Source organism: Eumetopias jubatus, unplaced genomic scaffold (assembly GCF_037043125.1).
Source record: "Eumetopias jubatus isolate StellerSeaLion01/CBP00866 unplaced genomic scaffold, mEumJub1_p1.0 scaffold_9, whole genome shotgun sequence".
Lineage (NCBI taxonomy): Eukaryota > Metazoa > Chordata > Mammalia > Carnivora > Otariidae > Eumetopias > Eumetopias jubatus.
In genome coordinates, this window is record NW_028274815.1 from 140,830,801 (window position 1) to 140,846,419 (window position 15,619).

The 15,619-nt window shown below is 64.0% G+C and overlaps 1 protein-coding gene across 21 annotated transcripts; it reads right to left on the minus strand.

The window, feature by feature from the left end:
- Window positions 1-2,931: 2,931 nt before the first annotated feature.
- Window positions 2,932-15,456, minus strand: UCKL1 (uridine-cytidine kinase 1 like 1). Of its 21 annotated transcripts, none has more exons than XM_028095697.2 (16): window positions 15,301-15,452; window positions 10,124-10,186; window positions 9,089-9,279; window positions 8,782-8,888; window positions 8,484-8,654; window positions 8,327-8,398; window positions 7,062-7,251; window positions 6,912-6,973; window positions 5,156-5,175; window positions 4,402-4,500; window positions 4,237-4,330; window positions 4,086-4,148; window positions 3,868-3,990; window positions 3,573-3,680; window positions 3,253-3,409; window positions 2,932-3,167 (listed from the first exon to the last, which is right to left on the minus strand). In XM_028095697.2, exons 1-16 carry the CDS (start codon window positions 15,411-15,413, stop codon window positions 3,088-3,090), a joined length of 1,713 nt encoding a protein of 570 aa, XP_027951498.1. In that variant the 5' UTR covers window positions 15,414-15,452; the 3' UTR covers window positions 2,932-3,087. The 21 variants fall into 21 exon arrangements, 20 of the variants coding, with proteins under 20 accessions (XP_027951498.1, XP_087882991.1, XP_027951500.1 ...); XM_088026865.1 differs by lacking the exon at window positions 10,124-10,186 and adding an exon at window positions 6,247-6,263 and having other exon boundaries at window positions 5,119-5,175; window positions 15,301-15,451; XM_028095699.2 differs by lacking the exon at window positions 5,156-5,175 and adding an exon at window positions 6,247-6,263 and having other exon boundaries at window positions 15,301-15,451.
- Between the last annotated feature and the right edge of the window lie 163 nt (window positions 15,457-15,619).

Below are 15,619 nucleotides of genomic sequence, written 5' to 3' on the forward strand. Positions count from 1 at the left end.
CCCTCTCCGCACAACTCCCGTGGTCTCCGAGGCCGCGGCCCCCTCCACCCCCGTCCGCTCGCCCCCACGCGGGCCCCTCTCCGTCCAGGCCCGTGGTCCCGGGCGGGCCGTGTCGTGGTCGGGGCGCTCTCTCGAGAGGCGGCTCCGCCCGCGCCGGGACTCAGGGACGCAGTTGGGGGGCGCAGTGGAGGGCGGGGGCGAGCCGGGAGGGGCGGGGCCGGCGCTAGCTCCACCCCGTCCACGCGACGCCGGGGCGGATCTTGGGCCCCCGCTGGAAGCAGGGTGGTGACCAGAGGATCCTGGGGACCTGCGCTCGGAGCCAGGCCCACCGGCCCGCAAGCCGACCCCGGATGTGTCGCTCGTGAAGTCGGTGTAGCGCCCACCCCAGCCCTTCCTCTGGCCCCAGCCTGTGGCGGTCGAAGAGTGGGTCCCCGTGCACCTCCATGTGCGAATTACACCATTCTTGCTCTTCTAACCCAAGCCTACCCCAAATCCACCCGCTCACCCCTGCCCTGCCCCTTCGTACCTCTGAATCTCCTGCTCAGACCAAACCCCCAGCTCCACCTTGGTGAGCCCGAAAGTCCCCAGCCTTCTGTGTTGTCTCTGACCGCCTCCTGCCCTCTTCCCAGGATTCACCCTGAAGCCCTTGGGGCCCAGGAATCCGAGCATCTTCCAGGATGCGTCCAGGCTCCAGGCGGCCCCCGCTGAGGCCCCAGGCGGGGTGGAGTCTTTCCCCAGGCCACGCCAGCCCCCAGCCCCTGCTGATGACAGCCTGCTTGACCTGCTTCACTCAGCGTGACAACCATATGTGCCCAGCGCTGGGACTGGGGCCCCATCTCCTGGCCGGGGCGCGCCCGAGCTTCCCTTCCTGCCTTATGGCAGCCGCCGCTGGGGAAAGGGGTAGCACCTCACAGGCTGACGAACCTGAGATTGACCCTGGAGACACCATTCTCAGGCTGGACAGTCCTGGAGGCACTGCCCAGGGACGGTGGGCGAAGCCCTCAGCAGGCCGGTGCATCATGGGAGCTTCTGGACTAGTGTATGGGGTGGTCTGCACCCCCCCTCCCCCTATCAAGCTCTGACCATATGTCCAGGCTGTAGCTCCATCTTCCCAGCTCCCCTCAACTTCTCCCCCAGGCGCCTGCCCCGCCCCTCCCCCCAGCCTGTGCTGGGCCCCAGAGGAGCCCAGATGCCCAGAAAGGCAGCCCAAGGGCCACCTGGCTCCCAAGCCCCAGTCAGTCCACCAGAGAGTTTCCTAGGGATGGGCTTGTCCATCCCTGGAGAGAGCCTTCTCCCCAGACTGGAATCCCTTGATGTACCCAGTAAGCTGTGTTGAGTGTTACCCCAGGAGAGTCTTGGACCTCGGTTCTGGTCCTCTCTCTGGGAGTAGGAGGCTCCCAGGGGCTGGAGGCATTGCTCCCTTTCATCGGCATCCTGAAGAACCTCCCCCTGTGCTGTTTGGAAAGTGACCCACTTCTACCACCGCCACTGGGGCCTGGCAGGAAATGGGTTCAAGAAGTCCCCTAGCCTGTGGCCTAACCTCCCCAAGCTGCCTTGGATGAGCGGACCACAGCCTGAGGGGGCAGATCCTCTGGTTCAGGCCACCTGCCTCCCAATTCTGCCCTAAGCCCCCAGTGTTGTCCTCTCCCAGGGGCTGGGGGCCGAGTTGGGTGGGGGCAGCTGGGCCCTTTCCTTTCAGCTGCATCTGTGTGCCATAGCACGTGAGATGTGTGTGTGTGGTGTTGATACATGCATGTGCATGTGTGGGTTTGGTCTATCTCGGGGAGCTGGTCAGCGCCTAGCTGGACTCTGGGGAGGCCTCCAGGGAATGACCTAGCCCCTCCCTGGCCCCTGATTAACTGTCCCTTTTCTGGGAAGACCTGGCTTGACAGAAAGGCATCTTCCCGGCCTCAGGGCCCCAGCACCCCTCCTAAGCAGGGCCCAGCCGGGTTCCCAGCACACAGCACGAGAATGGCAGAGTGAGTGAGTGGGGGCTCTGGAACATGGGAGAGGAGTCCACTCACCAGCTTGGGCAGGAGAAGCTCCTCCTGCTGACCTCTGGGCCCTGTGTTGATTCTCTGCCCCTGGTGTCTGGCCACCCCTTGGACAAGCCTCCTGCCTTTATCTGCCTGCCCTTGGCCTGGCCCCCACCCAGTGACTTCCTGTCCCCGCCCCCACAACAGGTTTTTCCATGACATATGGCCTTTGGTTGGGGGGGGGGGGACCAAGGAGACCAGGAGGGCAGGAAAGAGGCAAGACACAGGTCGGGACAACAGAGGGGTAGGGAGACTGGGGGTGCCTGACAGCCCATCCCCAGCAGTCCAGAGGTCTGCCTACCCTACCCAGGCAGGCCTGCCAGACAGGCTGTCTGGAGGGAGCCAGAGAAGCCTGCCTTTGTCCTTGAGCCCAGAAGCAATGAAGACAGGGCTAGAGGTGGGTTTCCGGCCCTGAACAGCATGGCTGGCCCACGGAAGCTGTGTGGCCATCTCCCCTGCAAGTGGAGCTCTTGCCAGTGGTAGGGACCAAGGCTTCACTCCCTCCTACAGCCGCCCACACACTGATTTCCGCTGGGTTCCCCGACAGTACAAACACGTGGTGGGGGCGGGGGTGGTGGATGGCTGCAGAGGCTCCCTCTTGAGATCCAGAGTCCTAGGTCCAGGCCAGGGGGCCGCCAAGGGGCCCCCCTAGCAGAGCCAGGAGCTGTGGGCCCCAGCTCTGTTCTCCTAAATCTGACACTGCACCTGGACTGTAGGGAAAGCCCAGCGCGGGCCTAGGAATGCCTGTTCTGCCGCTCATAAGGCGAGGTTCTGACCAGGCTCCTCAACTCCCTTCCTCCCTATGGTGCCCTGCAGCCTGGGGGCTGGGGCTACTCCTCACGCCCAGGTCCCAGGCAGGACAGCACCCGAGGGCCCCCAGCTAACCAGGCACGGCTTCATTTTCCCAAACTTTATTGTATAAAACGTACAGAGTAAGTTACAGCGGTCATATCCTTTTTAATTAAAATAAGTTAGGACTTGTCTGGAAGCAAGGCCATGAGGCAGGAAGAGGCGGGGCGGCGGCAAGAGCGGGCAGGCTCAGGGCGGGCGGCTAGCTCGTGGAGGCCCCTTCCTCCTCATCACTGCCGTCAGGCGCCGCGTCCGTCCCGAAGTAGCGGTCACCGAAGTTACCTGCGGCAAGAAGCAGGCCCTTGTGGTGGGGACTCAGGCCCACCAGGCCCCGGGGCACCACTGGTCAGCCCCGGGTCAGCCTCACCAATGCCGGGGATGATGCGGAACAGGTCGTTGACGCGCTTGTCCACCGCCGTGGTGATAATCCTCACTCGCGGGAAGGCGTAGGCCACCGAGTGAACGCCCATCTCGGCCATGAGCAGCGACAGCAGGAAGATCTTGTCTTCCGGAACATCATGGTCCTGTGCCGTAAGGGGCCAGTGTATCCCCACCCGGGCCTGCCGCGCAGCCCCCCGCGCGCAGCCCCCCGCGCGCAGCCCCCCGCGCGCAGCCCCCCGCGCGCAGCCCCCCGCGCGCAGCCCCCCGCGCGCAGCCCCCCGCGCGCAGCCCCCCGCGGTCACTCACCAGGAGCACACGCACAGCCATCATGGCCGCCGCGCCCGTGGACACCGTGCAGTCCATCAGGATCACGTGGTCGTCACTGATGTCCTTGGGCAGCCGCAGGTAGTGGAGCTGACAGAAGCCAGAGTCAGAGCCAGCCCAAACCTGGAGCTGCCCTCCGGGGGCTCCCACCCCCGCCCCTCGGGCCACCCCGCTGCCCCCTTCCCCGCCCTGATGTCCCTCCCCCAGGCCCCCCAGACTCCCTCAGCCCCTGCCCTCTAGGCCCGCTCCCCCCACCCCCACCCCCCCGCCGCCACACCTCGGGCTCCCCGGTGAGCTGGTTGGTCTGGATGAGGATGGTGCCGATGCGCACGTCTTTGCACACAGCCCGCAGCGCCGGCTCCATAGTCTCACCCGCACGCAGGATGGACACGCCAGTGATCTGCGGGCCCGGAGGGAGGGGGAGAGGAGCTGGCCGGACCTCCCACCTCCCGGGCCGCCCCAGCCCCGGCCCCCGGGCTGCGCCCCAGCTGGTACCTGCTTCCCCGCATAGCACTTGCCCGCGTAGTCCTGCCCCTGCGGGGTCTGCACGACGCAGTCCTGCGCACAGAGGGCGTGAGGGCGCTCGTGAGCACGGGGAGCCGCGCCCCGCCCGTCCCAGATACCTGCCCCACACCCCGCTCCGCACCTGGAAGGGCAGGAAGGAGAGCGCGTGCTCGATGAGCAGCCGCATCAGCCTCTTGGAGTAGAAGATGAATTCATCACGGCTGGTCTCCTTGTCCCTGCGGACCGGTTGGGTTAAGCAGACGTGTGGGCCGCCAGGGGCCACCTCGCCTCACGTAAGGGCCCTCACCTGATGATGGTGTGCATGCCCCGCACCTGCGGCGTGCTCTTGAGAACACTCAACGTTCGCGGCAGGGGGTGGCACTGATGCGCCGAGGCCAGCGCGGCCCTGGGAACACAAACCGATTGGGGACTCAAGAAGGGGGTGTCTTCTCCCAGAGCCCTATCCTCCCACTCCGGACACTGTGTGGGGGCGCATGTGATGGGGACAATGAGCTGTGCAGGTGGGGGCCGCCGCCTCCCTGTGGCTGATCTGGAGGGAGGGCCCCAACCCCCGAATACTCCCATCAGGCGAAGGTTGGGCAGAGCAGCTGACCATCAGGTGGGAAAGGGAGGGGCTGGGGTGTGAGCCTCCCCTCCCAGCCCAGATCCCCTCCTGCGCTTGCACGGAGAAAGCAAAAGGGGGACCAGGCAGCGGGAGGGCAAAGGAATCTCAGCCCCCAGGATGGGCAACTGGTCCTCAATCCCAGAACATGTCTCTCTGGGGAACAGCTGAACCTCAGAGCCAAGTCTCGCCCTGACCCTTCCCTCCAGGTGATGCACGGCTCCCCCCTCGGGAGACGCGGGCAAATCTGGCTCAGGGCCAGCCCTGCGGCACCATGCCCGGGGTGGGGAAAGGAGCAGGGGGCGGGAAGGGGCGGAGCAGAGGGGGCGGGGAGGGGCAGGGGCGTGCGGGAGCAGCACCCCCCGCCCTCCCCCCCCCCCCCGCCCCCCGCACACAGCGCACACCGCAGCACCACAACCAGCGCGCACTCTGTCCTCACATATCCCAGCGCAGCTTCCTCTGCTCGCCAGGTGAAGAGTGTGTTCAGGGAGGGTACAGGGCAGGAAACCCAAGGGTTTACAAAGAGGAGGAAAAGAACAAAGAGAAAAAGACCATTTAGCAAGGGAGCGAGTCCCCGCGGCCACCAGCTGGCCTGAGAGAGAGAAAAGGCAGGTGGCAGGGCGACAGGGAGACCCGGGGAGGCTTGGCCCACACCCTGCTGCCGGGCCCCGCTTCCTGCCCACCAGTCACCACTTCCTTGGCTGGCCAGAGAAGGGGAAATAGCCGGCTGCATTTAGGCGTGTTTTTTTTTTTCCCCAAGTTTGAAACTTGATTCTCACGACAAAGGCTTCCAGGGGGCCCGGCAGGGCAAGACCTGCAGTTGCCTTGGTCTGGATGAGAGCCAAGTGGTGACTCGTGCGAGGGCGGCACGCTGCAGGGGCCATTCCCAACGCAGCAGCTTCGGGGCTCCCAAGTGTGAATTGGGGGCTCTCCTGGTGCTCCCCGATTCCACAGAAAGCCTGGGCTAAAGGCAGGTCATTCATGCTGGGGACTGTGGGGGATGGTGCTTCATCGGCTCTCCCCTGGTGCGTTCAGAGGCCCTCCTGGCTCTCTCTCTGCCCTGGGTCCAGGGCCAGAGCGGCCGTCTGGGGGCATCCAGACTGGACCCTCAGATCAGGCAGAGGACCCTCTGGCTGCTGAGAGATATGCCTGTGACCACTGACCTAGGGGGCCCAGCAGTGCTGGCTCAGGACAGCTGTGCCCTCTGGCGTCAGACCCCATGCAACCAGCCCCATGTCGGGGAGAGGCCTCCAGAGAGGTCTGACCAGCATAGAGTCAGGGCACTGTGTGATCCTGGGCAAGTTCCTTAACCTCTCTGTGCCTGAGTTTCCTCATCTGCCAGCAAAGACAGACAAAAGCAGTGTGGGGGCCACCACACCATCCTTTCTGCACCTGGGCCAGGGCTGCCATCAGGGATGGGCATGACAGGAGAGGACCCCCCCCACCTGCCCAGGTGACAACCCAAATTCCGCGCTGCCTGTGGATGTTGGAAGTGCCTCCGTCTGTGCAGACAGGTGTGGGAAATCTTACCTGACACTGAGCTCACGCTGCAGCGGCAACACAGGGAAACACAAGGGAATGGGGTGGCGCGTCAGTGGTGGTGGCACTGCTCACCTCGCAGTCACCGGACAGCACGGCCCGTTGCCACCGTGCACCTCGGCCCGCCGGGCCACCCCCACCCGGGAACGGACCTGCCACAGTCCCAAGTGGCTGCCAACCACGGGAGGGAGGCAGCTCTTACGGCCCGTGACCTGGGCACTCTCTGGACCGGGCACAAAGAGCCAGGGCTTCTGAGGCTCCATTCCTCAGACCTCGGGCCTCCAGCACCCCATCCTGAAGCCTGCCCAGAGTGGCAGTGCCCTTAGCCGGCCCAGGGCATGTAACCAGGTTGGGACATCCCTCCTGCAGTGCTCAGGATATGGGACCCTGCACTAAAACCCAATAGTTTGGGAGGGACAACTCAAGGCCCAGCTCAGGCTGGGAGTACCAGAAGGCACCTCTGCACCCCACATTTTCTCAGGGAACCAGCTGCCTCTGGCCGGCACAGGGACATTGGAGGGCCAGAACATGGCAGGGACATGAACACACGGGGGCTGCAGAGCAGGCCTCTGACAGTGGCAGCGGGGGAGTAGGGCCTGGGGCTGGGGGGGCTGGGGGCGCTGCAGGGACCCCGGACCCTAGTCCAGCTGGCTCACCTCCTCCAGCTGGCTGTGCATGTGCTGCACGATCAAGTCGATGGCCACCGTGTTCCCGCTCCCTGGGATGGGACAGGTAAGGAGGGTCACATGAGGTCCCAAGGCCCCTTCTGCCCACATTCCCAATGGCAGGTGGGTCTGCAGGCTCACCCCAGGGCACCACGATGTCTGCCACGCGCATAGTGGGCTGGATGTACTGGTCGAAGGCAGGTTTGACAAACTTGTTGTATTGCTTGATGACACCCTCGATGTCTCGGCCTCGCTCGCTAATGTCCCGACGCAGCCGCCGCACAAGGCGGATGTCAGAGTCCGTGTCCACAAAGATCTTCATGTCCAGGAGCTGGATGGGGAGAGCGAGGCGCTGAGCGGGGCCGGTGTGGGTGACCTGGGGACCAGCTCCTGCAAAGACTTCTGGCCCGGGAGCAAACCAGGCCCTTGGGGCACCTTGCAGGTCCAGCTGGCAGTGTGCATGGGTGTGGGGAAACGTAGGGGGGCGTGTACATGGTGAGTGGGGGGCACTATCCACCAGAGGCTTCAGTCAGAGGGCACCGGACAGACCCTGGCTGCAGAGGCAGGATGGAACTGGTACCATTACTGCGGGTTGTCAGCTATCTGTGTGCCCTCACACATGTCAGGGGAACGGGGGACATGTCTCCTCCCCACCATACCCCCCACCACAGTGCTTGGGTTTGGTGAGTTCAGGTCTGGCCTAAAGGGGCTGTTGGGGGGCTAGGTACTGCTGCATGGTGGGCAACAGGGTTCCCTGAGCCTGAGCCCAAACTCACTGGCCTCAGAACTACAAGGAACAAGAACCAGAGCACAGGCCTCCCTCATGGCCCTCAGCGGCAGCAGGAAGAAAACCCACATACAGCAGGGCCTGGCGGGAAGGACACAGCTGTGCATGCCTCCCAGGGGTCGGACAGCACAGACACAGGCCATCTCCATCCCAGGCAAGAGCACGCACGCGTGAACCAGCACGCACTACCCCAAGGTCACTCTGACCTCAGTGACTGCATGGGCTCCAGAGAGCAGCAGAGGAAACACAGACAAGAAAGTGAGCAAGCATTAAGAAGAGAAGGTCAAGGCACTGACCCAGGGCTTGCACCCACACCTGGGAGTGAGCCCCTCCTCAGGCTGCCTCCCCCACCAAGGGCATTCCCATTCTCTCTGTGGGAGTGGGGGGTCTGCTCCACCCAAAGTCCTTGACCCACTCTCCGGACAGCAGCCATTCCCCACCCAACGCCCGGTGACTGCACCACCGGGGTGACACAGGTGACCATGTACCACGGGGACAGAGAGAGTGGCTTGGCCTGCTTGGAGGAAGCAAGTTTAAGGTCAGAACCACAGGAGAAGCAGGGAGATGAGCAGGGATGGGCATTCCCAGCAGGACCGTCAGCCTTGAGCCCTGCCCTCACCTCCAGCAAAGTCTTGTCAGCAAAGGCCATGATGCCCTCGAAGATGATGACGTTTGCACCGTAGAGTGTTTTCTGCAAAGGAGTTGTGCAGCCGGTCACCTGCCATGCCTGCCCCGTTCCCAGGCAGGCACGCACAGCCCGAGCCCACGAGGCCTACCCAGTCCTTCTTCCGGCTGTGGGTGGTGAAGTCGTAGACAGGCACCTTGACACTCTTGCCCTGTTTCAGCTTCTTGAGGGTGGACACAATGAGGTCAAAGTCGAAGGCGTCTGGATGGTCGAAGTTGAAGTTGTTGTGGGCAGCCTGCTCCTGTTGCTGCGTGGTCAGCACCTGTGGGGGGAGGCGCCAGGGGCTCCATGGGCCCCTCCACACCATGCCAGGGCCGGGGGCGGGGGCAGGGCCAGGGGCATCCAGGCCCTCCACAGACGTGGCCTGCATGGGCCGGCATGCCCCTCACCTTGTAGAAGGAGTCCATGGACAGCAAGACCACCCAGGGCACGTCCAGGGCCTCGATGATCATCCTGGCCACAGTGGTCTTCCCAGAGGCGCTGCCTCCTCCCAGACCTGCGGAAGGGGGCAGCGTGACCCTGGGCAAGAGCAGCAGGGCCAGCCCCCCAGCCTGGCTCCAGGGGCCCCCCCGCGCAACACTCTGCCTGCAGCTCCCCTCCCTTGCCCCCCAGGCTTGACAGCCCAAGGGGCCCGAGGCAGCTCACATCAGTGGCAGTGCCACTCGGGGGTTCAACGGCAGGTCCTGCCTTGCTCACCGATGGCAAAGGCCTCCTTGGACTGTGTGCCGTGCTCATTATACCAGGGCGGGCGCCCGGCTGTGTAGATGGTGCGCTTGCTGGTGCGCAGCAGGGGCGGCTCAGACTTGCACTGGCTGGTGGTGCGCTTCCGGGGTGAGCGCCCGGTGCCCACAGGTGGGAGGAGCCTGTCCAAGGATTCCGCATTGCTGCTGCAGAGAAGGACACGCCTACCTCTGCCCAGGGCCACCAGCCACCCTGCCATCCTGTGTCAGGCCTGGCATGGCCGGCCACGGGGTCCACCCCCCACGCAGGCACACGGGCACCGCCAAGCTAGGCAGATCCAATTGGGGGGCACACGAAAGCCGCCTGCAGCCCATCCACAGGGCTCCTGGCCTTGAACTGTCACTGCCCACACACACGTTCAGAGGGACAGCAAACAGCATTAGGGGAAATGAAGAGTGCCATCCTGGGCCTGGCCCGTCCCCTCAGATGAGAGGGGGGCACAGCAGGGCAATCAGGACCCCATCAAGGACCATGTTCCCTCCCACGACACTCTCTGTAAGATCCAATCCCTGCCACCCTGAGGGGCACATGGGGAGGGGGGTTCCCGGACAGAGAGGCTGCTGACAGGAAAGCTGAGCGGGCTGGCAGAGGGGATGGGTGCAGGAGGGAGTCCCTGGGCTTGGAGGCCCGCAGGGCAGCCCTTGCTTCTTGCCGTCCAGCACACTGCAGACCGAGAAGGCAGGAGACCCCAGGAGCCGCAGGCCAGAAAACCCAACCTGGGGGAGGCACGGACAGCATCTGTGCCCTACTCCAGCCGGTGCTGTGCCCCCATGCCTGGTGACATGCTGGCTTCCCCGCGGGCTCATAAAGGGCACAGTGTGACTGCTGGCCCAACGCCTCGAATCCCAGCAGTGAGAGCTCTGGGGAGGCTCCACTTGGCTGGGCGGTAGTGTGTGCTGACGGGCTGGGTCACAAAAGCCTGGCGTAAAGACGGCCGCAGGGCCAGGACAAGCTCGGGGAAGAGAGGGGCCGGGCTGGCCAAACTATCACCTGCTCCAGAGGCCTCCAGGCCGGTGGTGGCCACCGCCGCTGCTGACTGTCCGGGCAGAGCCCCTGGTGTGTGGGAGGAACGTGCAGGAAGTCATGCAGACGTACTGGGCAAGTCAGGCCTTGCAGGATGCCACCTGCAGCACTGGCTTGTGCACCCCTGGTCTGGGACCCCAGGGATGCACACTGCTCACCGTACTAGCATGAAAGCCTGGGAAGGACACAGACAGGGAAGGTGTCCTGAAGTCCGCTTAGCTGAGAAAGCCAACTGCGGTAGAACGTGAACCCGTGTCTATAAACCCAGCAAAGGGAGAGCGCTCACCTGCACACACCTTCGTGTGAATACATGTGAGCAAAACGGGATGCACAGAGAAAGATACAGGCCTGCCAAGACTGCCCTGGGGACCAGGATTTGGGGCTCCTGCCACACTAAACATCTTAAGCACAGACCAAGCCCACTACCACGGCCACCCCCCCCCCCCCACGAGCAGTGCGAGGCCACGGGGTGCCAGGAATCCGGCTGGCGAGGGCCACGAGAGTGCCTTCCTGCGTCTGGAACAGCCTGGGCATCTCCACCCCGGGAACGCTGGTGTCCCCGGCTGTGCAGTCCTCCCATAGCACCTGGTGTTGCCGAGAGCCAGAAGGACGGTGTGTCTGTATGTTTGGGGGTCGGAGGCAGTGGAAGAAATCCACTAAAGCCAAAGGCGGGACAGGTCACACCAGTAGCACTTGAGAGCCCTGAGGACAACCGCAGCACAAGTCCTAGCAGACAGAAACCAGCCATCGCAGGGCAGGGGCCACGGGGCACCATCCTGGGGGACAGGCAACACACGGCTGCCACGGCTCCTCGTTGTCAGGACAGCACAAGGAGCCAGCAGTGGAGGTAATTAGCCAGTCTATGTGCTCGGTGTCACCTCTGCAGCGCTGGAGACAGGCACTGCCACCCAACAGTCAGTGTGTGGGGGACTCTGCCCAGCCTGGAGCTATCCCAGGCATGCTGCCCACATTCCCGCTCCGGCAAGCCAGAGATGGACGCGGCAGGTGGGGGAGACTGGGGGAGGGGGCCAGGAGGGAACAAGCAGAGGTGTCTCCAGGCCCCGGACAGACTCCTCTAACAGCACAGAGCACGTAGCCTCTGGCGCTCACCAGCACACTGCCCTCCCAGCAGCAACCCACATACCCCGCAGAGGACAGACGGCCCTGGAGGTGATGGGGGGGCAGAAAACAAAGTCCAGCCCAGCCCCTCCCTCTGTGCCTTCTGGGAGAAAGCTCTACTGTGGAAAACCTGACTTGCAAAGGAGGAGGAGGGCCTCACCATCTCCCGAACACGCTCTTGTGTGCTGGTGCTGAGCAAGTTCCCTCACAGCCGGGCCTGCCTCAGGGCCATGGAGGCCTGTTCCCATCCCCCGCTTCTCACCCCAGTGCACCTCTCCAACAGGAAACTCTGAATCCTTATTTGTGAGGGTTCCTCGTCCCATTGAGGTAGTGATGGCCACGACCACGGACGACTTCTGAGGCTCATGCTGCCGACAGCCTGGGGCAGACACCATCCCAGGGAAGAGTGCCCATGCGCCAGGAAGTGCAGAAAGTAGGCCAGAGAGAGCTTTGCCAGAAACCCGCCCCATCTAGGGCGTGTGATGGGTCTGAACAGTATCAGGCTGGCTGTGCAGCCAAGCCCAGCTCCACGGTCTTCTCCAAAGCCCCGTCTCTCTCTGGGAACCAGGGAGGAAGCCTCGCTGTGACCTCAGAGCAAGCCTCACCCCATTTTCTCAGTGACACGACCTTGGAAATGGGAATGTCGCACCAAAGACCTCTTTACCCAGCCCACAGAAGAACGGGGTGCGTCTGGCTACAGTGACAAAAGGTAATTTCAAACCAAAGGATTATGAGCCACAACGGACAAAGACTCACCTGTAACAGACAGCCCCGGGCAAAACGAGCCCCTGCTGGTGGCCAGCCCAGCCTGGCCCCTCAAGAGCACCTACCCAGCCTGTTTGTCTCCTGACGTCCATTAGACACATGATGCACGGGGCTGCAAGCGGCCAAGACACAGCAAAGGCAGGCTGCCCCACCACAGCCACGGGAGACAACAGGCCTGCCACTCACCTGCCTGCTGCTCCAAGGGCCCAGCACCCCGAGATCCTGATGCCAGGGTAAGCTGGGGGGCTGCTCATGGCTGGGACACAGGGGACACTGGACAGCAGGGTGATCCCAGGTGTGTACAGGAACATCTCCACTGTGCCTCTCAGACCCACAGTAGCCCCCCAGGACAGCTGAGGGGCCGCCTGAACTGCCCCTCCATGGGTGGGCGGGCGGCAGAGCAGGTGAGGGGCTGGGGGAGGGGTCGGAAGAGCCCCGTCCGGAGAGAACAGGACCCACGGCCGCCTCAGAGGCTGAGGCCACAGGCATTAAGAGGATCACCCGGCTGGGGGCTGTGTACTCTCCTGATATTAATAGCACTGACCCTGCTGAAAAGAACACCGTCGTGGGGCCTGGCAGAGCTCAGGCCGGCCCTGGGTGTGAACTGCACCTCCTGTGCACCGGCTGGTATACTGCTGGCCCAGGCTTGCTGAGGACCACAGTACACCCCGCCCCCCGCCCCCAGAACACCGTGGAAAAAACTCCAGACCCTGGGCCTGCTTGGGACTGTAGAGCCAACCCCCTCCTACCCACCCACAGCAGAACGGGGAAATCTGGGGAAATCGGGAGCTTTGCTGAATGTCAGTGCTGAGCCCTGCGTCACACCCTTGGCCCCAAGGTGCCTTCTAGAGGCACAAACAAACCTGAAACTCTAGCTGCCTGCCCCGCCCCTCCAGGGCTAGGCTCCAGCACATCCCCCAAGGCCACCCAGAGCTCAGCGTTCAGCCAGGGGACACAGCCAGTCTCCAGCCTGGCAGCAGGAGGAAGAATGGGTTCAGTTTGCTGAGGATGGGTCAGCCAAAAGATCTTTACTTCAGTGTGTAAAGGGGTCTGCATCCCTAAGTCCCTGGCCTCCTTTCCAGCTTTCTTCCTGACTTGGCTTCTAACATGGAGGCTCAGAAAAGAGAAAATTCCAGGTAGGGTTTACATACCTGAAGAGGGGCCACTCCTGGAGGCTGCCTCAGGAGCAGCTTCTCCTGGCTGCCCGGGTACCAAGGATGTATCTGCCTCCCTGTCCGGAGGCACCTGGAGGCAGGACTGAACTGTCCATCTTTGCCCACAAGAGCTTCTCCCTCCTGACCCCTGGCCTGGACACATGGGCAGGGGCTAGCCCCCACTTTGGAGGCAGGAGCTGTCCTGGGCAGGGCTGCAGAGGTGGGGCGTGCAGCACCAGGGCCTCCACCCGTGCCTGACACCTTGTCCGGGTTTAGGGAAATTTGCTGGATGAGTGAAAATGAGGCCAGATGGAAGAGGGAGGAGCTGATCCACGGGGGCCTGGCCCCAGGGATCCCAGACTGGCTCAGGGACAGAGAGGTATCGGGGCTTTCTCAGGACAGATCAAGTACTGGGGGGGCTGCGCGGCTACAGCCCTGACGGAGCTGAAACAGGCTTCGGAGACTTGCGTGGCCCCTATCCTACCACCCTGGAAACCTCCCTGCAGAAGCCCCTTGTTCCTGCTGCTCTGGACAGGTCCAGTAGGCCTCCCTCCATTCCCACAGCTTCAGACCCATCTCCACCTGGACCGCGCCGGGAGACTGCCTGAGGGGTTCCCCGTGTTATCACCACCATGCTCATTTCTCTACCAGCACGTCCAGTGCTAAAGTGTCCGAGGTCCCTGATCCTCTAGAGGAGCAAACAGACAAAGCACACGGAGGCAGCAGCCGCCAATGTGGATGGAGAAGCTGGACTGACAGTCAGGAGCACGGGCACATACACCTGGATGCTGACCAGACCCAGCTCTGGGGCCCTCGGGGGGCGTACAGGGAAAACAGCCCTCAGGGTACCAGCATCGGGGAATATAACTGTCAAGTTCAGAGGCAGTTCCGAGGCAGACCCCATGGGCCTCTGGAGAAGCGCGCCAGAATCTACACGTGCCACTGCCGGGTCCTGGCTCCCTCCGACCTCTGCCTCCCTGGGCACTGTGAGGGGCACCTGTGCCCACTACCTAACTCTGCACATGGGGTGGGGGCCAGCCTGCAGCTGCCACCGGTCCGTGTCTTCAGGGAGTGCTTCTCTCAAGACTTCATCTGGCCTTACCCTCTCCGATCTCGGCCTAACTCAGACTCTTTGGAACTGCCGGGTGTCACAGACTCAGGTCTACGAGACTCGGTCACCCTGTGCCAGGATCTAGTCAGTTTTCGCTGGGAAGGTGTGAGCCTCCTCAGGGCAGCTCCTGGACCCCTCGCCTCGTTCCTCTCCCTGCCAATTCAGTGGCTCCCTGGCACCCAGACCATCCTGGAGGAGTCCAGGCACACAGCATTTCTGCCGTGGAAAGATCATCCAATCCCCGCGATGAGATGCCCGGGAGGGAACGAAGACTTCCTTGGAGTCCGTGCCCCACCCCCCACCCCCCCTCCCCGCCCCGTGGCTGTCGCTAAGCCTTCCTTAAGGGACAGTTCAGGCCCAGAAGTGAGGAGCCAGCCCTCAAGGGTGGGTCTCCAGAGGCCCACCAGGGGGCAGGGCCCCACAAGCACTGAGTAGGACCCCATTTCCTCTTGGCCTCTCCCATCTCCCCGGTCAGGGTGACAAAAGGGCTCTTTCCCCGCTCTACTCCTCCAACTCTTGCAGAGCCTCCAGAGCCTCGGGGTGCGGCACAACAGTGGGCAGTCGGCAGGCCCTCCAGATTCACGAACCCTGGCCTCTCGGCTTATAGGCAGGAGCGGGGACAGGGCCTGGGTCCCCCTCAGAGCGTAAGGGAGGCACACGCTCCAGCCCCGGGGACGGACACCAAAGTCAACTTTAGGAGAATGCGCTTTATCCGGCAGGCCTGCCCACGGGCCCGTCTCCGCTGGCCACCCGGGAGCGGCGGTGCACGCACAGCCTCACCTCCCGGCCCCGCGCCGCCGGCCCCGCCAGGCCCCACCGCGGGCGCCGGCAGCCCTCGCGCGTCCAGATCCCGCCGGTCGTCGTCGCCCCTGCCCGCAGGCCAGCGCCCCACGGCACGGCGGGCGGGGGCTCCGGCTCACCGGGCCTCCCCCTCCCGCAGCAGACGCGAGGGGGCGTGCGCGGCCCCCAGCCCGTGCTCGGCGCGCCGCGCCTACCGGTCCTCGCACGCGGTCTCGCTCCTCTCCGCCGGCCGGTGGGGCCCGTCTCCGGCCGCAGCGGGCGGCGGAGGTAAGCGGGGCGCGTCAGCAGAGGCTGGGGGCGCCGCCATGGAGCTCGAAGGCCTCGCCGCGGGCCGCCGGCCGCAGGGCAGGCCTCTGGAGCCGGCCGCACTGGCCTCCGGGAGTCGTAGTTCGGGGCTTTGCGCCGCGCCCTCGTTGGCGTGCCCCGCGAACTACAAGTCCCACAAGGCCCTCCGGCTGTGCATGCCGGGACTTGTAGTCCGGCCTCACCCGCCGCGAGAGGGAGTCTTCCGCG